This window comes from Podarcis vaucheri (assembly GCF_965113315.1).
Source record: "Podarcis vaucheri genome assembly, chromosome: 1".
NCBI lineage: Eukaryota > Metazoa > Chordata > Lepidosauria > Squamata > Lacertidae > Podarcis > Podarcis vaucheri.
In genome coordinates this window covers 54,875,652-54,897,039 of record NC_138759.1, presented here as the reverse complement: position 1 = coordinate 54,897,039, position 21,388 = coordinate 54,875,652, and the positions used below count along the sequence as shown (strand labels likewise).

Genomic DNA, 21,388 nt, shown 5'->3' with positions numbered 1-21,388 from the left:
GATGGGAGTTGTAGTCCAAAACATGGCGAAGGCTGGTATCTATGGATACTAGTTTCAGTTTGTAGATTTCTGCAAATGCTACATTCCTGCTTGATCCTGGCAAAAAGATTCTTCTAAATATCTACCATACACTTCAACTTATAATATTCTATTGCAACTCCAAGGCCACCCCAATCACATAGGACTTATAGTTGCACAGATGCATTTAAACATACTTTGTTGAACCCAAAATGTCTTGTGCCAGTGGAGAGGCACTACAGCAATGCAACACAGGGTTCCTGGATTCTGTTGCTTCCATGTCCCACTTCAGCCCCTTGTGCCTTATCCCACACTATCCCATATGATCCCTGGACCCTAGAAGCAGCTCTTTATGGGGTACACTGCAGTGGGGAACAGATAGGAACCTGCAAACCCCATTGTGCAAATGGAGTTGTGGTCTGCCTTTTCTGGATGAAACCCAGAGAAAGGAAGAGATAACCTAGAGGGAAAAGATGAAACAGATGGATAGTATAGAAGATGAAATTATTTATCAGGTTTGAATGGTTTAACTAAAGTTATAAACAGAAGAGTGTTATAAATTAAGTGCATCATTCCTTTACATAACAAATACAAATTGCATTAATAGGCAAGTTAGTTTTGCCTCTGCTGCTTATTCCTGTGCATCCCTCAATCCTGAGCTTGTTTGCTAATTTACTTTATAAAAACCACATTCTTTTGTAAGAACCAAAAATTACACTACAGTAATAAAGGACATCCACTCCAAAAACAGCACAACAGCAGCTAAAACTACATTTCAGCAAAGTGATTTTGCCTGGTCTGTAAAATACTAAAGAGGTTGAGCTATGATGGAGCTGGCTCATAGACGGTCACAACTTGGATGTCTAATACTGTATATCTACTAGTTCTTCTAGGATGTTGTCACAAACTCTAAAAAAATTAGTGAAGACCAGAATTCTAGTAGGTTCTGGATCTCCATGATATGAAATGGATTAGAACAGAATGGATCTGTGACCACCTAATAAATTGATTTGAGGGAAATTCCAGGGGGCAGGTGAGGATGAAAAGCAGGACAAATAAATAGTCCAGTGTGGAGCTTTAAGAACACAGCCTCATTGCAGAAATACCTTTGTCTCCGCATGCAAAGTCTGCATGGATTACCAAATGAGGCAGGTTTAATAGCCAAACAGCTGCAGCTGGTTGACAGGTAGTGATAAAATAGGGCTAAGGTGCCAGAACAACAGCAGCAAAAGTGCAGAGAAGTTCAACTCAGAAACTCTGTCCTGACACCTTATTCTACAGGGCAGTACCCACAGCTGAATTGTCATGTTTCGGCTAGTGCAAACTCTCTGATGGAGAGGACTTTTGTATCTAGAATCACTCAATTTAATCTGTCTCTCTGATTTAAAATCAAATCAGCCAAAAAAAGTTGTGCCATGTGATAGTGCCAATTACCTGTGTTTCCTTTTCGTCTAAGTTTTTAAATTACGTGCACTGCGGGGGGGGGGGAATCAAAGCTTTCTTTGATGAAATAGGGAAGGGGCATTTCTTCTTAAGCAGAAGAATTTCCTGTTGTGCTTAGTAATGTTGTATATTGGACAGTACTGGATGACTGACTAGCCATGCTAATCATTTTTTTCCCTGGAAAAGCAAACAAGGTGGGAAGGATTCACTGAGCTCTGAAAACATCTGTTTGGAGATTTGCAACCTCCTTGGAAAGTTTTGGATTTTGCCTCAATGAAACACAACTTTAAAAAAAAGAAAGATTGTTGGTAGATTAAACCCTTGCCTCATTATCTTTTTAAATTAATAATTATTTGGCTATATATGAGCATAGATATTTAGGCTTTAAAAATTGTTCCCTTTCCTTTCATGTCTTCCTAATTCCCCATTCTTTGTGGGACAAACATAACATTCTTTTTGATGTTGCTAGTAGAAGTTTGAGGAGGTGAATGCATTCTGCAGGAATTGAGTTTTTTATAGACACTCTTACATCATACCACAGAAACCTGTTTCCACAGTATAAAATTGAGTGGAGAGGGCATGTGATGGGGTCAAAATGATTGAACTAATAGCTCTTCACTATTATGAAATAATAGTGCAGACCTGGATATTAACAAGAAAAATACTAATATTTCAATCTGGAGTATTACCAAGTTTCATGGAAATACATTGCATGCTGTTTGCGAGCACCCTCATTAAGGTGCTGTTATTGAAGCACTCTTAGCTCTTACATATATTGTTGAAGCTTGGAACACCCAATAGCAGAACTGAAAAGCCTCTGGATGTTTTCGTTGATTGCAAAAGATACAGAATATGGAAAGAATATGGAGTATACAGATAGGAACATAAGAAGAGCCCTGTTGAATCAGGCCAAATGCCTGTGAAAATCAATTGTGCATTTTGAAAGCAGCACATAAGCTAGTTTATTTAATTGTTCTCATCATGCAGGAACTATTAAAGTATCTTACAGTTCTCCTGATGATTTCCTACTTAGAAGCCTAAGCTAAGGACACATATTAACTAGGATACACATATTAACTGAAGGAAGGAAAACAAAAAAATGGCCATACCATAGACAGATTTATGGGGTAGTTTTCTACCTAAAGCTTGACATCCCCTGTGGTGCAGTTTGCCTGTCATACTAAGCCAAACCATGACTAAGCATGAACAAGCTAGTATGCAGTACGTGGAATAAAAATCACAACCACTTGGTTTCTCCTCAGTCCTGCTTCTATGCTCTTCGGAGCTAAGACATGGTTTGGCTACCTGGGCTTATACTTACACATACACCCCCCGAAACAAATAAACCCAGAAGTTAGCCAAGCACAAATCCTGGCTACATCTTGTGGCTTGCGTGGAGCAGATACAATTTTTTCAGATAACCCACCATGTTAGACTTAGTGTTGTGTCTGAACCAGACCTATAGAACATCTGTCACAAGCCATGTGTGTTGTGTCAGGAGAATATCACTTTAATCTGCTTCCCTTGAGCAATTTTTGCTTGAAAAACCATGGGACATGTTAGCTAACACATTAATTCTTAAACAGAAACTAAGAATCTAACAGACAGGTTTTTTGGGGGTTGTTGTTGTTGTTGTTGTTTTACCCCAAGTTGAATTTGTGTGTCCTAGTGTGGTGCAATGTTACAAAAATTCAGGTCTGCTTCTCTGGGTCAGTCTTTGCTGTGAAATATCATTGGGGACAATTCTCCCTCCCAATACATTAACATTGGTTGAGGGTGGGGCAGTGCCCCATTAGTGGGATTTTTTTTGCCTCCATCACTTTTTACTAATGGAAAGAAAACTGTAAATGATAAGGGGCTGAAATTTGCATACTACTGTGCAACTGACAAACCAGAACTGTGTTGTAGGTCTATTTCTGTATGAATTCTGCAATGAAAAGTGCACTCAGAGTGAATGCCAACCCTGTTTTTCATAACTAACTGACAACTTGGCTATGGGAATCCATGTATTTGTCTCAGAAACTACATCTTCAGAATCTTCTAGTTGGAGCTTGTTCTTTTTATAGGGGACTTGGAACCGACAACTTGTAAAGGATAATGGGTTTGTTCCATTTTGCAGGCACAGAAAAGCACTCTGTATTTAATAGACACTAAGCATTCTCTGTCCTGCTTGAAAGCTTATTGTAATACAGAGACCACTTTATCTGTTCAAGCACAATAATTTATTTGTACATAGCAGTGAGAGTCTTCAGCCACACAGTACAACTGCATAATTTCATAAGTTGTGTTTAATTCTGTTATTTCACCATGACTATATTTGTGTTGCTGGTTTTTCTTCACAGTTAGGAAGTCAACCTGATAAGCATCAGAAACTCATGACCAGCTGTGTTATGCCTTTGTCTTTTATGCACAGTCAATGCAGTTGAGGGAAAAAACACTGTTTTCCTTGCTGGCTGGCTGTCCTACACAAACACATGCAGATATTCCTCCTGGCTGATACTGGGCCTTGGGGAGGTCTTTAAATTTAAGTGCCTTCTGGACACTTAACTGTGTTGGAGATCTCTGCAGAAACAATTAAGTGGAGAAAATAACTTCTGTAAGGCCAGACCACTTGAGATATGATTATTGGCAAAGTATATTTCCTTTGGGGTTGATAGTTTTCAGAATCAATTTGATTCCCAAGTCCTTACGAATTTGTTTTGTTGCAGTTCTGTATGAGAAGCAAGGAATGAATTAATTACATTTTTAAAAAGCCACCCATTGCCTGTTCTCAGGGCTTTTTTCAGCCAGAACTCGCAGGAACTCAGTTCTGGCACCTCTTGGGTGGGCGCCATTGCCATTATAAGAGAACCAGGGAGGTGTTCATGGTGAGTTCCGGCACCTCTTTTTCTGGAAAAATATTCTGATAATTGGCAGTGAATTTAAAATGATAACAAGACAATGTGTTCTCTGTGTACATCCTTGCATTTTGAGTTCTGTAGTTTGGATTTGGCTTCTTGCATTATATGGCACCAGTAGCCATTGTTTCTAAAGGGCTAGAATAGGAATACAGTGGTACCTCGCAAGACGAACGCCTCGCAAGACGGAAAACCCGCTAGACGAAAGGGTTTTCCGTTTTGGAGGTGCTTCGCAAGACGAATTTCCCTATGGGCTTGCTTCGCAAGACGACAGCCCATAGGGAAATATCCGGGACAGCGGGAAGGCGCAGCGCGTCTTCCCCACTGTCCTCGGACCTCCTCCGAAGCCGGGCGGTGGGGCGGGAACGCCTCCTCCCGCCGCCGCCGGGCTTCGGAACGCTGCTCCGAAGCCAGGCGGCGGGGCGGGAACACCTTCTGAAGGCGGGCGGGGGGCGAAAGTCTTTGTCCCCCCTGCCTGCCTTCCCAGGGGCTTTTAAATCGCCCCGGGACAGCAGAGAAGTCCTCCGCTGTCCCGGGGCGATTTTAAAATGCCGCCCGCCAGCATTTTAAGATCGCCCGGACAGCGGAGAAGTCCTCCGCTGTCCCGGGGTTTTTTAAAATGCTGGGGGTGGGAAGAAAAGCCCTTGTCCCCCCCCCAGCCTTCAGAAGAGGTCTGGGGACAGACTGTCCCCGGACCTGGTCTGAAGGCGGTTTCCCTAGGAACGCATTAATTGATTTTCAATGCATTCCTATGGGAAACCGTGCATCGCAAGACGAAAAACTCGCAAGACGACGAGACTTGCGGAACGAATTAATTTCGTCTTGCGAGGCACCACTGTAGCTTTTTCTACAGTGAATTTATTATCAGGAAACAGTAAACTGTTTTGAGGTTTTTTGTTTTTGTTTTTGCTGTCAAGCAGTATATACGTTATATTTAATAACAAGCAAATAAATAAGATAAAATAGGGCCAGACCCATTGCCTCTCCTGCTTTTTAGGTACACTGCCATTATTGTGTTTACTGCCTAAAGAACAAGAAATGCAAGTCTGATCAACCTTTTTGGCCATGTTTTCCTGCCGTGCCATATCCTCCCTAAGGAGGCTCACCAGTGACTCCAAAATTGCTGTCTGTAATTAGGTGCATGGCAAACCTACCTGTGAAGGTGGCCTCCGTAGAAGATTTTAAAGCCCAGCCAGGCTCATACTGGGTGATATGTACGGCTTTATAGTTCATAGCCAGCACTTTGAATTGTGACCAAAAATGAACCAGTAGCCAGTGCAGCTGTTGTCACAATGATATTCTCTTCTCCTTGTAACTGGCTTGGGTCAGCTATTTGGACGCAGCATCTTGGATCCACTGAAGTTTCCAAACACTTTTTGAAAGCACATTGCATTAATCCAAACAGCATGTAACTAAGGATGAATGAATGAACGTAACTAAGGTGTGCATCATTGTAGTCAGATTGGACGGCTCCAGGAATAGGTGCAGCTGGCACACTAGTTTTAAATGTGCATGGATGATGTGTATATAGTAGGCCTCCCCAGTCTAATGCCCTGTAGATGTTTGGGGCACACGTCCCATCTTTCCTGATCTTCAGCCATGCTGTCTGGGGCTGATGACAGTTGGCATCAGAAACATCCGGAGGGTTCCAGGTTGGACAGCTGTGGTGATTTAGTGAATCTATGTGTATACGGCATCACTCTGTGGGATCCGTCTGGGCTGAAACAGCCCACTGTCAGGAGAAACTTCTGTATAACATGGTGGAGTCATTGAGAACCAGATCTGCTTTAGTCTTCAAAACCCCATCCTAGATTCATAGAATCATAGAATCATAGAGTGGAATAGACCACAAGGGCCATTGAGTCCAACCCCCTGCCAAGCAGGAAACACCATCAGAGCACTCCTGACATATGGTTGTCAAGCCTCTGCTTAAAGACCTCCAAAGTAGGAGACTCCACCACACTCCTTGGCAGCAAATTCCACTGTCGAACAGCTCTTACTGTCAGGAAGTTCTTCCTAATGTTTAGGTGGAATCTTCTTTCTTGTAGTTTGGATCCATTGCTCCGTGTCCGCTTCTCTGGAGCAGCAGAAAACAACCTTTCTCTCTCCTCTATGTGACATCCTTTTATATATTTGAACATATTCAAATATTCAGTTTCTTAGTGACAGTTGCATGTGACACATATATGTTTCAACCAAATACAGATGTTTGATATTTCTGTCTGACATAAATATGTTGTGAAAATACTATTCATTATTCTTTGCAGGCAAGATGGTTCTGGGAAGCTTACTTTCAATCAATGAAAGCTATTGCTTTGGCAACCCTCAAGATTATCAATGACAGGATCTACCCATATGCTGCCACATCATATGAAGAATGGAATGATCCCCCAGCAATTGTAAGTAGAGCTGTATTTCTATTAAATTTAATATACTGGGCCTCTTCAAAAATAGACTCCCATTGTGATCTGCTGATATTTTATATTTTGCTGGTAAACACAAATTTCACTTAACTTTGTCCAAAATATAGCCTAAAGGGAAATATTTGTGTATTAGCTTGCTACGCTATTTTTCTTTTTCTCTTAAAATGGGAGTCTTAAGCTATTGTCGTATGTTAGAAGTCTAGTTTGGGCCATTGCAAACAGTTCTTAAGATAAGTGCACGCATTTCTGCTTTAAGAAATTTGAACTACTTGTTAGCAGAGGCACTTCCAAGAAAGGGACTGGGAAAGCTTTTTGACTGAGAATAGTAAATGTTGGACTCAGGATGGCAAGTGAGTGATTGCTGTGTGTTCAGTAGGCATGCTGTGTCTGACAATAGAAACTGATTATTATTGCTGAATTTTGGTGCTATTCCATGATTACATTGCAAAATGTGGAAGCTGAAATTGTAACTAATCTCCAATAAAGAAATTAGGACATCTTACAAGCTTCTACTCCAGAGGGACTCTCCAGAGTAGATTTTGGGGGTGCTACAGCAGGGAGGAAATGAAAGCAGAAGTCTTGTTGTGCAAGTTGAAGTCCTCTTGCACTCCATTGGATACAATCCAGTGTGTAGCAAAACAATACCTGTGACTCCCCTCATCCTTTTAACTGAGAATTTTAATTTATTGGTTTACTACCCCTATGACACTTGCAGAGTCAAGGGAGTGTTCATATTTGTCAGTTTATTGCATGTTTAGGGAGTACTCCTGTGCCACCTTTTGAGCACCATGGCACAAAATGTATGGCTCTGTTTTGTCATTGCTGTTTCAGTGTTCTCAAAAGGGGCGTCGTAAATTGTAGTTTAACCACCACTATTTTAATAATCGCCAGGAGGCCTGCTGTATGCAGAGCAATAAATGTACTTTCTCAGCAGACCTCCATTTTCTCTGTGACTGACTGCTAGAGAGCAACTTGGCTGTGAGACAGGAAAAGAGATGCCCTACTAAATGAAACAACAGATAAATAGTTCAAAGAATGGCTCATGTGTAAGTTAGAGTGAGAGAGCAGCTAGTGCAGAGAATGGTATGAAGGTTCTACTGCTGAAACTCAGCAGCTCTTCTAGTATAAGCCATCTTGGGGAAAGATTGCTTGGGACCAATAAGTCAGTTGCTCTGAGCTCCTCAGGGAGAGCCGATTACACAAAGATACTGCTATCTAAATGCTTGTTATACAAAAATTCACTTATCCAAACACAAGGAATTAGTACCAAATCCATGCTATACACGCTACAGATTCACATACCTGAACAGCTGAACTTGTCATATATTCTCCTACCTCATGTCAAATGTAGCGTCCCTAATATATTGTCTGTTCTAGTCTAAGCAGTTTGCCTTAGTCGTGCAAAGTTAAGTTATAGTAGGTTTTGAAAAACACTCCTGCTTTTCTCAAAGGACTGATCTTGATAGGGTTTTTAAAAAAACAAAAAACAGAAAACACCCATGAGTTTTATTACTGTCCAGTGGGTTTAGATGTCATGATGATGTATATCAATACTGTATTATTATATTGAGCCATCGTGTTAGCAGTGGTCTGAGAAAAGCATTTTATATAAAAACTAAAGCTATGCTTGTTGCCATGAGTACTTTAACTTACTAAACATACTGTTTGGAAAAGATTTTACAGTGCATCAGCTGAATATCTTTCAGAAATGTTTCCAGGTGAAATTTTATGCTATCTATCCTACAAAATGTAGGACAAGGTAACGACAAAGGCCTCTTAAGACCATACACTTTATAGCTATATGCAGCTTGATTGAAGGTTTTGGCACAGATGTAGCCCAAAAAATGTCCACTTAAAGAAAACTGTATTGAACCATTTTAGTTTCAGATCACTTGACACTTCAACGTATCAGTTAAAATTTTGGAAATGTTCAAGTGTTTCTGTAGCTGGACACTTACCTGCTTATTTGAGGAGAATATATTTCCTTTCACATGAGTAACTTGTCAGACCTGAGAGACACCTCAATGAACAGCTATTAAAATAGCACAGGGTTTTTCTTTTGGACTGGCCAACAGATCTTTGTAGATCCTGGTCTGTTTGGACTAAGTAACAGGCGTAGTCATTGTGTGAATTATGACTTACACTTGGAGAAACTTGCCCCTAAAATTAATGGAGTAAATACAGAAACTGTTAAAAATGCACAGACACCATGGTGCTTAGATGTCAAGGCCATGCCAACATTTAGGTAGAAGCTAATTTTGTCGTTGCTAACAGCTGCTAAGTTTCTGTTAGTGGTAAATGAAAAAAATGTAGATTTGCTACCTATTACAGGTTGGTTTAACAAAACATGGAAACTCTCAGTCATGGAGAGAGCTCAGACCAAATTAAAGGGGCATAAAATCCATACTCTACGGGTGACTTCTTTTTTAAGGCTCCCATTTCTTGTATGCGTAGACTCAGCAATAGCAATGCACAAAATACCATTGCACCTTAGTTAATTTTTATTTTGTCATGGATAAGGGTAGTAGAAAACTTGTTCTAGAATTGTAGGGTGTTTTTTTTTTACTGAACTTTGTCTTTCTGACCATTTATAGCCTGAAATGTAAATAAACTACAGTAGTGCCTCGGGTTAAGTACTTAATTCATTCCGGAGGTCTGCTCTTAACCTGAAACTGTTCTTAACCTGAAGCACCACTTTAGCTAATGGGGCTTCCTGCTGCCGCTGCGCCGCTGGAGCACGATTTCTTTTCTCATCCTGAAGCAAAGTTCTTAACCCGAGGTACTATTTCTGGGTTAGCGGAGTCTGTAACCTGAAGCATGTGTAACCTGAAGCGTATGTAACCCGAGGTACCACTGTAGAGTTTTTGCTTGGTTTATACACCTACTGCCACCGCCACCCAAACTGCCACTGATCAGGTGTCGACAGGGAAGAGGAGTGGAGTGGAGGAGGATGCGACTGAATCCACCCCCCTTTCGCCTTTTAAACTAGCTGATCATCAGGATTTTAGTTTTAAAGAGAAGTTCCAAGTGCCTGCTTGGCTGCTGGGTTATTACAAAATGCTGGCTGAAAAGGGGGAAAACAAACAAGCAATTGCTTGTCAAGTTTGAGTGCTAGTTTTAGCCTAGGTAAACTAGAGTGCTTTGCTTACTGAAGAAGTGACTGATGATATTCATTATGAAACTCAAATTCTGCATTAAGAGAAATTATGTTCAAGACATATTATGCAAATTAACACAGCATTAAGGGTTGGATCAAGACTTCCCCAGAACAGAACTTTGCTAACTAGACACAGCCTCAGGTGGAATAAAGGAGGCATTTTTAATTGGTTCCTCCTGCACCTCACTATGTCCCCTCAAAATCTGCTCTGGAAGGTTTGAGGACCCTACAGAATCATGTAAGAGGTTGGAGGGGTTGCAGAGGGAAGGAGAAATAGGTGTCCGTTTTGGCCACTCTCCTTTCCTCCAGTGGGAGCTGCCTCCTGGATCCAAATTCTTTCTGTAAATGGAAGGAGCTCTTCAGGTTTTGCCCTTTGACAAGTTGTGGATGGGAAGCATGGGGGAAATGTTGTCTCTGTGCATTCAGTGGAAGTACATTCTGCTTGCAGAACAAAATAAAACAAAGGTATTCCTTGTCAGGTAATTCATAATAGAAACTGCATTGAGGTGACAATAGATACTTAAAACAAAACACAGCCCCCAAACCACCCTTCCTTGGAAAAATGATATAAGTATAATTTTAGTATTAAAAATGTGTTGGAAAGAACATTTTGATCAATGTATCATTAAATCCTCCTTACTTCTTTCATAATAGTAGTCTATTATGGTTCAAACGGAATATGATTTCACAAAGTAATAAAATATGGCTGCTGAGAAGAAAATTGTAGGAGGGAAGGAAAATAGCACTGCTTTTGTTCATGAGAACAGTAAAAAAACTTTTATTATCACCATGTTAGCAATCCAGCAATGGGGGAGTAATATTCACCCTCATAGTGTGCATACGAGCATGTGGGCGAGACTGAAGGAGTGAGTAACCAGGAACAGGATCTTCAAATTGTGTTGGCTAGCTCAACAAAAATGTCCTATCGCCTCAAAAAGAATCCAGAAAAAGTTCAGAAAAGTGGCAACCAAAATGATCACGGGGTTAGGGCAAGGCACTATGAGGAAATACTACAACACTTGGGACTTTTTTAGTTTAGAGGAAAAGGCAACTAAGTGTGGACATGATTGAGGTGTATAAAACCATGCATTGCATGAAGAAAATGAGTGCTAGAACTCAGGGACATTCAGTGAAGCTGGTCATCAGAAGATTCAGGAGAGACAATGTCCTTCTTCACACAGTTAAACTATGGAATTTGCTCCCACAAGAGGTGATGATGGTCACCAACCTGAACAGCTTTAAAAGAGGATTGGACAAATTCATGGAGGATCAGGCTATCAGTAATGGCTGTTAGCTCTGTTGGAATCAGCATACCCCTTAATACCAGTTCCTGGGAATCACATGTGGGGAATCACAGTTGTTGTGCTCAGATCCTGCTTGCAGGTTGCGCAGGCTGAGTAGGCAGGTGGTCTTCATCTTCCTTCTGCACTCCAGTCTGTGCCAGCGAAGTGGCTCAGGAGCATTATTCTATCTTCTCATTTTTGTTCTCTTTCTTGGGGATTTATTCCACTTGATTGTTTATGCAACATATTTATATATTGCCTTTGAAAATAAATTTAACATCACAATAGTGTTCTTTGACTTGGGTATTGCATTGTTGGCACATAACTTCTGTTGTATTTTTAATTGTTGTAATTGTGTTGGAGATAGAGTACAGATGTTTTCAGAAACAAACACTATAAATGATTATACACTAATCATTGGGAAATCAGTCATTCTCACTTATTACTCATAAGATAAGCTCCCACCCTTATGAAGTTTTTCTCTTTCCATGTGGGGTGAGGTTCAGAGTCCTTCATATCTCAGGAGAAGTGAATTCCATCAGGTTTTTTTTTGTGGGGGGGATAACTTTCTTCTTTCTTTACTGAGTCTTAAAATAGTTTTAATACTGCATGCAGTTAAAGAAGAAGAAAGTTCACTTAGCCAAAGCAAAGGAAATAAATTCTCCAGTAGCAAATGGAAACTTTAAAATGTTTTGGGGTTTTTTTTGCTGAATGGCAGTCTGACACAAATGAGTCGCTTCTTGTGAAGATGTTCCTTAAAAAAAAAAAATCATCACCAAAAGTTAGGCCAGTTTCCCAGCCTCCCACTCAGGTTCTGGATTCCAGTGCTTTGGCTTCTTTTGCTGTCTGCGGAAAGGAGACCGCTGTCAAACAGCCAGGAATGCCAGACCGAGCAATGTGAGAGCCCTGTTGCATTGCAGAGTTGACACTTGCAACTGGATATGGCTTGTACATAAAACTGATTCACGATAAATACCCTATCAGTCTTGGGTTAATTACTGTGGCTCCTGTAATGAATATTAGCTGGTTGAGCGTTGGGAAGCCGGCAGCTGGGGGTGGGGAGTGAGTTAGAATTGTCTGAGCCATGGCTGAGTGTCAGCACTTTGTCAAAGAAAGTGATGGATGATTACACCATCAGTACCAGTTGTGGGGTGTGTGTGTGAGAGAGTGAGAGAGATCAGTTGGCGATCTCCAATACAAGGCCTGGATGCACCTGAAACAAATGTTGACTGATGCGTTTTCTATTGTTGGGAAGAACCATCCTTATGTCACCATCAATTTCATGCCCTGCTTCTATAATAGGGATTTAATTAGGCTTCTGTTGAGTTAATTACCTGCATTGTTTGCCTTTCTCCAACAGAAGTTTGTAAGACTCAAGTAAATCATGGAGGTTTGAATTTGCCCAATTTCCTGCCGAAAGTGAGGTCAAGAGGTCCCAGACTGTAGACACACTTTTCAGGCAGGCAGCAGGGGGTTGGCTCTTAATGGTGCTTCAGCAATGCCTAAATGCCCTTTTGAAATGTTACTCTCAACTAAGGAAACTTGATTATTTTTGAGGTGGGGGCGTTCACTGTTGGATGTCAGAGTAGCAGAACATATTCTAGCTCAGCCATTCTTTACCAGTGTCTCAATTACACAGTGGGCTCCTTTCAACAAAGTGGCACAGCTGCCTAGATGCTACATTTCTTCATCTAGACTTAGAAATGTGCTGGATGTTAAATGTACTATAAGAATTTCCATCATAGTACTAGTATCAAAAAATAAAATGTTGCTTTTATGATATTGTTCATTTTGAAGGCAAACCTACTGGGATCAGTAGTAAATAGGGTCAGGCAATTTGCCTCATTTGCCATAGCCATGAATCAAAGCTGTAGTGCTGGAGCTCCAGCAATTGATTAGAGATTACTTAAAGGAAGCTTTTGGTTGCTTTGTTTCATTTGTCATTTGTCTGCCCTGCCCATCATTTGTTCCTGTGCTGCATTTGTAGTACAGTGGTACCTCGGTTTAAGAACAGCCCTGTTTACGAACGATTCGGTTTACGAACTCCGCAGAACCGGAAGTAGTGTCCTGGTTTGCAAACTTTACCTCGGTCAAAGAACGGAATCCGAACGGTGGAAGGGCACTGGTGGCGGGGGGCCTCTTTAAGGAAAGTGTGCCTCGGTTTAAGAACGAACTTCTGGAATGGATTAAGTTTATAAACCGAGGTACCACTGTATGTACATGTAATGATTAACAGATGAACAGTGGAAGACAAGAGCCAAAGAACAACTTACATATGAGTAGGCACCCCGTCTTGTTTTAAGTGGCAAATAAGCTCCCCAACCTGCCATTGCAGGCATGAAGCTTGAAAGAATGCTACTTTTAATGTTTTGTCCAGACATTGTAAAAAATATTGTAGGAAACACCATACCTTTCCAGAGACAGAGACACAGAGAGAGAGAGACTAGTTTTTCCAGAAAAATGCATATCTTTTCTAATCATTTCTTGCTGGTATACTACTGCACCATTTTACACCCATTGTCATTCAAGCACCAGTAATCTCCTGACTGAACTACTCTGGGTAACATGCTGTACCCAGAGCTGTGCATTGACCTTGCTATGCCATTAAATGATTCAAAATTGTGCTGTCTGACAGTTTTCTGAGATGGCGCTTATTACTCTGGTTTTATTTAATCTACAGTGACTCCCTAGTCATGGTGCTGTTACTACTATTTAAAAGTCCTCAATGCAGTGGAGGACGCTGAGATTGCTCCACATTAAAAAGAACTATATAAAAAAACTTGGTGCCCAGGTAAAATTAGTGTATGGGAGGATCTAGCAAAACTCTATTGCAGAGAAGATCTAAATGACTTTCCTATGAACATTAGTAGATGACTGCATCACAGTAAGCCTTCCGCTCCAGCACTGTTCAAACTATTGCCGTGTTCTGTAGTGTTTTGTATTACAGCTCCCATCATCTCCCATCATGGGCCATGCTTACTGGGGCTGAAGGGAGTTGTAATCCAAAACTTCTGGAGGGCCAGTAGGTTGGGCAAGGATGGTCTCTTTAGGACACACGCCCCTTCCAGCTGCCCCTGATGGTTGGGAGATTCCCTAGAGCACTATTCAATAAAGTGTGAGTGGTTCTTGTTGGAAATGAAAATTGAGAATATCCGTATGTGCAACAAAATTATTTAGCTGCATATCAGACTCTGTTGATCCTAGCCAATATGTTACAATGTCCTATGCAAGGGTGAAGTTAATGCCCTAGTTTTTCATAGGCCTAGATTTAAAAAAAAAATCTGCTTTCCCCCTGTCTATATTCTTTAATGTTAGCCTTTGATTGTGTCACTGGGAAAAGAAATGTATACTACAAAATGCATTCTGTTGGGACTCTACATTTTGGCTCTACTGTGCCTTATCTGTATCTCTGCCAGCTAAATTGGCTTCCTTATGATGGTAAAATAAGTCTTTAAAACTATTTAGGGAACATTACGTGGAGTAAATAACTAAAGTTGATCTTTGCCTCTTTTCTTTTTTTTAAATGCTTGAAAGGTAGACTGTTTAAAACCATAGAACAAGCCTATTTTTGTTGAAGGTTGCTTTTTTATCCTTCTGCATTGAACCAAGAGTATGTTTTCTTTTTAATTTGTGCCCATTTTGTGTCAGGTTTATTAATTTGCCTCTTTTTACTTCATTTCCCCCCAGAAATTGTGGCACTAGGCTGGTTTTCTGTTTGTTGGCCTAGTCTGAATTCATATAAAGATTAAGTTTCCTTTTGGGAAGAGAGATGTGGGGAAGAAGCAAGCCAGGGTAGAATCATAGAATCATAGAGTTGGAATAGACCACAAGGGCCATCGAGTCCAACCCCCTGCCATCGTTTCCAGGCCTTTGACCATTTGGTTGCCCTCCTCTGGACACGTTCCAGTTTGTCAGTGTCCTTCTTGAACTGTGGTGCCCAGAACTGGACACAGTACTCCAGGTGAGGTCTGACCAGAACAGAATACAGTGGCACTATTACTTCCCTTGATCTAGATGCTATACTCCTATTGATGCAGCCCAGAATTGCATTGGCTTTTTTAGCTGCCGCGTCACACTGTTGGCTCATGTCAAGTTTGTGGTCAACCAAGACTCCTAGATCCTTTTCACATGTACTGCTCTCAAGCCAGCCGAATCTTTCTGGTTTTCCAGAAATCTGTCTTTTATTCTCCGGTAGCCCTGAACATACTTGATAGTTTTTATTATGACTTGAGCAAATGCACAGAACATGTTTATATTTAACCGATATTGGTGTTTTATCACAAAAAGAGGCTTTCAAAGACCAGTTTTCCCTCTAAAATGCTTAATGTTGGTGTGCTGATCTGGTCCTAATGATGGAAATTGCATTCAGTTGATTTATTCCAATTTTATTACTGAAAGGTGACCTTTGTTTAATCCTACTTCTTTCCTTTCTGCAGAAATGGAGCAGCGTAAGCAATCCACTATTTCTTCCGCTGATTCCACCTCAGTCGCAAGGCTTCACTGCTATTGTCCTGACCTATGATCGGGTTGAGAGCCTCTTTAGAGTCATCACTGAAGTCTCAAAGGTGCCCAGCCTTTCAAAGTTGTTAGTAGTTTGGAACAACCAGAACAAAGTTCCACCAGAAGGTAAGTTGTGGGGAACCAAGCTCCTCCTATGAGGTGACCCATTTTTCCTTTCCACCCTGGCTTGAAGTCATGTCATACTGAAAACAGAAGAGCTTCCTTCATAAGCATGGGGATGTTCCAAGCCATGCCTGTGAAGGAACTCACTGGGGCTTGAAGTCACCTCTCAAACGCTGATTGGCAGTGACTTAAAGCCTCTCTTCCAGCAGGGATCAATTGCTCTCCAAAGTTCCTGAGTGTTGCTGATTCTGGCAGGGCTTGCATCTGTCCTCTAAATTAAAAAGGCACTGGATGCAAGCTCTACTAATCGTAAAACAATCAGGAGACCACTTTTAAGGTTCCTGATTGTTCCTTAACAGCCACATCTTGACCTGCACCACAGCTGATGTCATATACAATGTTGGCTTGGAGGAAAATGCCTCATGAGCCAAATTAGGACCACTGCTGTCTCTAACTAAGTCTGTGGTACCAAGGTTTCACATACCTGCCACAACAGCTTAAGCACAATATTCTTTGGAGCTTACTTTTGACCATACTATTGAGGAAAGAGAAGTACAGTGGTACCCCGCAAGACGAATGCCTCGCAAGACGGAAAACCCGCAAGACGAAAGGGTTTTCTGTTTTGGAGGCGCTTCGCAAGACGAATTTCCCTATGGGCTTGCATCGCAAGACGAAAGCCCATAGGGAAATGCTGGCGGTCGGGAGCAAAGACTTTCACCCACAGCCGGCCTTCAGAAGAGGACCTCTTCTGAAGGCCGGCGGGGGGGCAAAAGTCTTTGCTCCCCCCGCCTGCCTTCCCCCCGCCTGCCCCGGGCGATCTTAAAATGCTGGCGGGCGGGAGCGAAGCGTTCGCTGCCGACCCCCAGCATTTTAAAATCTCCAAGGGACAGCAGAGAAGTCTCTGTCCCGGGGAGATTTTAAAATGCTGGGGGTCGGGAGCGAAGCGTTAGCTGCCGACCCCCAGCATTTTAAAATCTCCCCCTGTCCCGGGGAGGTTTTAAAATGCTGGGGGTCGGGAGCGAAGCGTTAGCTGCCGACCCCCAGCATTTTAAAATCTCCCCGTGTCCCGGGGAGGTTTTAAAATGCTGGGGGTCGGGAGCGAAGCGCTGCCGACCCCCAGCATTTTAAAATCTCCCCGTGTCCCGGGAAGGTTTTAAAATGCTGGGGGTCGGCAGCGCTTCGCTCCCGACCCCCAGCATTTTAAAACGCTGTTCCGAAGGGGGGGCGGGGACACCTGCCCCAGCCGCCCCACTTCGGAAAGCTGTTCCGAAGTGGGGAGGGGGGGCGGGGACGCCTGCCCCAGCCGCCCCACTTCGGAAAGCTGTTCCGAAGTGGGGCGGGGGGGGGCGGGGACGCCTGCCCCAGCCGCCCCACTTCGGAAAGCTGTTCCGAAGTGGGGCGGGGGGGCGGGGACGCCTGCCCCAGCCGCCCCACTTCGGAAAGCTGTTCCGAAGTGGGGAGGGGGGCGGGGACGCCTGCCCCAGCCGCCCCACTTCGGAAAACTGTTCCGAAGTGGGGAGGGGGGGCGGGGACGCCTGCCCCAGCCGCCCCACTTCGGAAAGCTGTTCCGAAGTGGGGAGGGGGGGCGGGGACGCCTGCCCCAGCCGCCCCACTTCGGAAAGCTGTTCCGAAGTGGGGAGGGGGGGCGGGGACGCCTGCCCCAGCCGCCCCACTTCGGAAAGCTGTTCCGAAGTGGGGCGGGGGGGGCGGTGACACCTTCTGAAGGCGGGCAGGGGGCGAAAGTCTTTGTCCCCCCTGCCTGCCTTCCCAGGGGCTTTTAAATCGCCCCGGACAGCGGAGAAGTCCTCCGCTGTCCGGGGCGATTTTAAAATGCCGCCCGCCAGCATTTTAAGATCGCCCCGGACAGCGGAGAAGTCCTCCGCTGTCCCAGGGTTTTTTAAAATGCTGGGGGTGGGAAGAAAAGCCCTTGTCCCCCCCCCAGCCTTCAGAAGAGGTCCGGGGACAGACTGTCCCCGGACCTGGTCTGAAGGCGGTTTCCCTAGGAACGCATTAATTGATTTTCAGTGCATTCCTATGGGAAACCGTGCATCGCAAGACGAAAAAACCGCAAGACGAAGAGACTTGCGGAACGAATTAATTTCGTCTTGCGAGGCACCACTGTATTTTTTGTGATTGTCCATCAGTTGTGGAACTCTGTTAAGAACACTGTGAAAGTTGAAGCCTTTGAGAAATGTTGTGGATACTGTACTTCACTGTTTAATGGCTTTTAGTGCCCAGATTTTAAGTAGATGTGCAGTAATGTGAATTCCTAAATGTAATTTAATTTCAGTATAACCATCTTGAGAAAAAGCAGAATAGAAATTAAAATACAGTGGTTCAAGGCACAAGTATTCTTGATTCTATAACTAACTCCACAAATTATTTATCTTCCCTTGTCTCCTTTTAAACAAGTTATGCAACTTCCATGTTCAGATTTTCAAAATCACAAAGTAGATCACTTACTTGGCAAGTCGTGAAATATTACTATAAAAGGAAAATATGCACTTAAAATAAAATATTGGGTGCTGCTCTGTTCAGCTATTAAGTCAGAAGCAACCACAGACTGTTTGCCAATGGAAGTTTTCCTTCCCTGCCAGACCATACTCATGAAAATACTGACCAATTGTTTAAAAGCTAGGCTTCATCTCATGAATGACTCTGGTGTGCCAGTGCTTATTGCTTTTCCAAGCCCTATTTGTTACCTTCAGTTCTCACTTCATTGTACTCTTGTTCTTCTAAATAGAGCAAATCCTACCAAAATTTAACAGTGAACCTTTTCATGAACTTTAATATCAGTATATTTCAAATGTCCCATGAAATTACTGCTTAGACCCTAGAATGTTATATGCCATCTCAACCAAACTGCATGTTCACCTACCAGTGATGAGTAAATGTTAATTGACGGTTAGTGAATTTCACTTTCTTGCTTTGAGGTAATAGAATTATCAAGTGTATAATTGAACATTGCATTTCTGCATGAAGCCTGCTTTTGCTGAAATTCCCATTGCTTGAAATTCTCTAGAATCTAAGAACGCATTCTCAAAGTCAGAATGTTTAACCCAGGGATGCAGGCCTCCAGGACACTGTCAGGCCATGCCCCCTCCCCAGCACTCTCTTTGAGTGCTTTTGCCTGGCTGAATGTGCCCTTGAACTCTGTTAATGCCTCTTGCTTGCCTGGATGGAAGGAGCTACCTTTAGAATGGGCAGTTACAAGGTCACATCTAAAGAGAGCCTCCCTGAATTCTAAGTATTGCAACAAGTACTGACTTCCTGTGAAAAAGCCCCTCTTCAGTAAAGTGCACAAGTGGGTGCTTGTCAGCTCCAGGCACTTTTGGAAGATTATTTGAATCCATTTTCACCTGAATCCCTGATTGTGAACTGCTTTTACAGCACTTGAGTGCTGAGAGTACAGGTTATAATGGCCTACAACGAATAAACGCTGTAGCCTATTGTGCTTGCTTATGAATCTCTAATAATAATAATAATATCTTTATTGTCATTGCCCCCTCTCGGGGACAACGAAATTACTTGGCTGCTCCATCCACCCAGGTAGGGGTGTCAAAGACAGTCAAAGCTAAAGTGATTGCACCAGCCATAACTTGCTGAGTAACCATGGATTGGATATGCTGCCAAGCTAGGAGGAAGATGGAGTAACTTGCTGTCCACTCTTCCCTTCCACACTTGAGCATATGCCTTGAACCTGCTACACTCCAGTTTTCTTGGGGCAGGCAGCAGTGGTATCAACAAGGCGAAGAAGTCACTGACTGCCTACTGCTGTTCACCAGAACTTCTCAGAATCGTTGGTCAGCTTGGGATAAAGAAAAGGACATGGCATGTTGCACCCTTCTCCACAGCCCAGACCAAGCTCCAACAATTGCTTTAGGAGTGGAGATTTATTTAGGGGTCCATCCTCCTCCAGTGCTGTCTCTTTTGTTTCTTTCTTTCTAGCAACTGGACAAAAGAATAGTGAAGGCGTATGGGATCCGGATCCCTCCTTTTGTGTTTCTTGAGAAGTTGTGTGAGGGACGTTAGAAGTAGGTGTGGTTCATGTCTTCATACATAGAGGTTCATACATACACAAAGGTGTATGTATATATACCAGAATTGTGTCTGTTGCCCTGTCCAAGTTCACACCCTGATTTCTGGGTGTGTGTTTCCACTTTCTATTTATATAAATAAAAACATGCACTTTCTTTCTAGTACTTTGAGCTGTTGTGCTTTTAGTGTGTCAAAGAAATAGAATACTAGAAATGATTTGGGGTAGAAAGGGGCTGATTGTGTTGATTACTGATTGATCAGTTGATTACTGGGCAGCTTTATCTGATGCATGTAGTTCATAGATACTGAAATATTTTGCATTTGGGTGAAATATTTTTGTACCTTTAATAAAAGAAGCCTATCTGAAGCTTTGTTATAAAATGTATAAGTGTCCTGCCTCTTGAGAGCAGAACAATCATTGAGTTTCTTAAGCTCACATGGCTTCTTACCATCTCTCCCCTGTGTGTGTACATGTTCGTTTATTTAATCCTGAGATTTGGATGAAGCCAAATTATTTGATAGCAAAATTGTCATGGCCAAGTAGTATTTCACTATTTTTAAACTTAAAACTCTGTTCATTGTAGCAGATCATTATATAACCCTTTTTCATTGATATACTGTTGAAAATATATTAAGTTGTTGACATGAAAAATAATTGGCCCTGAAGGTCATAGGTTTGTTTCCTTACTGAGACTTAGTTATTTAGCTTTACTTTCTAATAGGTATGTATTTTAATAACTTTCTTATGTGACCGCCAGCTACCCCCTTCATCTATGTATTTTTAACACTTGGATAGGTTGTGGAATGTCCTGGTCTGCTGTCGAGGGGTTTAATTTAATTTGTTTTAATTCAAATGCATACAGTTCGTTCCACCTAGCTCTTTGGTAGGATAGCAGAACTTGGTTTCACTAAGTCTTTCATTCAGTCTGTCTATTACGGCTCCTAATCCTTGGACTTCAAAGCTTCTGCCATTTATAGCCTATTAAAGCCAGGAAGTTTCTGATGGATTAGGACAAGGAATGAGTTTGAAGTTAGTAATGCACACCGCTGTCAACGATAAGGTCTAGTTTATTACCCTACGGTAGTATCTGCACATTTATGGCTATTCTCTTTTAATTGGTTATAGTAAAGCTGGGACCATTAACCTGGTTGAGTATCAAATGCAGGATATCCTGGCCAGTGCTGTATAGGGAACACATTTCTGGCTTTGAGCAAAGTCAGGTACGTTTTCTGTTATTTGAACCAGTTGTATTTTTGATATACATTAATGGGAACTAGTAAGAGAACATCAAAGGTAATTTTTGCTCATGATGGCCCTACAGTAAATTCAGATTTGAAATTGGCTTTTAATATTGGCTACCGCATCGGTGGATATAAAGGCAGTTAGCTTATCCACCTCTCCCCACAATTCCCCATTGATGGCCCCATAGTAACTGCATAAATTCATCTCTCTTTATGTATTACCAATTCTCAATTTGTAACTTGGATATATAATAAAAAATATTG

At 42.3% G+C, this 21,388-nt stretch overlaps 1 protein-coding gene and 1 long non-coding RNA gene across 6 annotated transcripts in view; one reads left to right on the top strand and one right to left on the bottom strand.

Annotated features, from left to right (window-relative positions):
- The window catches only part of LOC309535004, a 654,277-nt gene that overhangs the window by 156,153 nt on the left and 476,736 nt on the right, over positions 1-21,388 (bottom strand). The window lies entirely within an intron of this gene.
- The window catches only part of EXT2 (exostosin glycosyltransferase 2), an 81,091-nt gene that overhangs the window by 34,732 nt on the left and 24,971 nt on the right, over positions 1-21,388 (top strand). For all 5 annotated transcript variants that reach the window (XR_014220255.1, XR_014220256.1, XM_082224859.1 and 2 more), the window contains 2 exons: positions 6,626-6,757; positions 15,658-15,847. Coding sequence is in view for 3 of the 5 variants with exons in the window: in XM_082224859.1 (XP_082080985.1) it covers positions 6,626-6,757; positions 15,658-15,847 (322 nt within the window). In the remaining 2 variants the exon portion in view is untranslated. The remainder of the gene's footprint in view (positions 1-6,625; positions 6,758-15,657; positions 15,848-21,388) is intronic.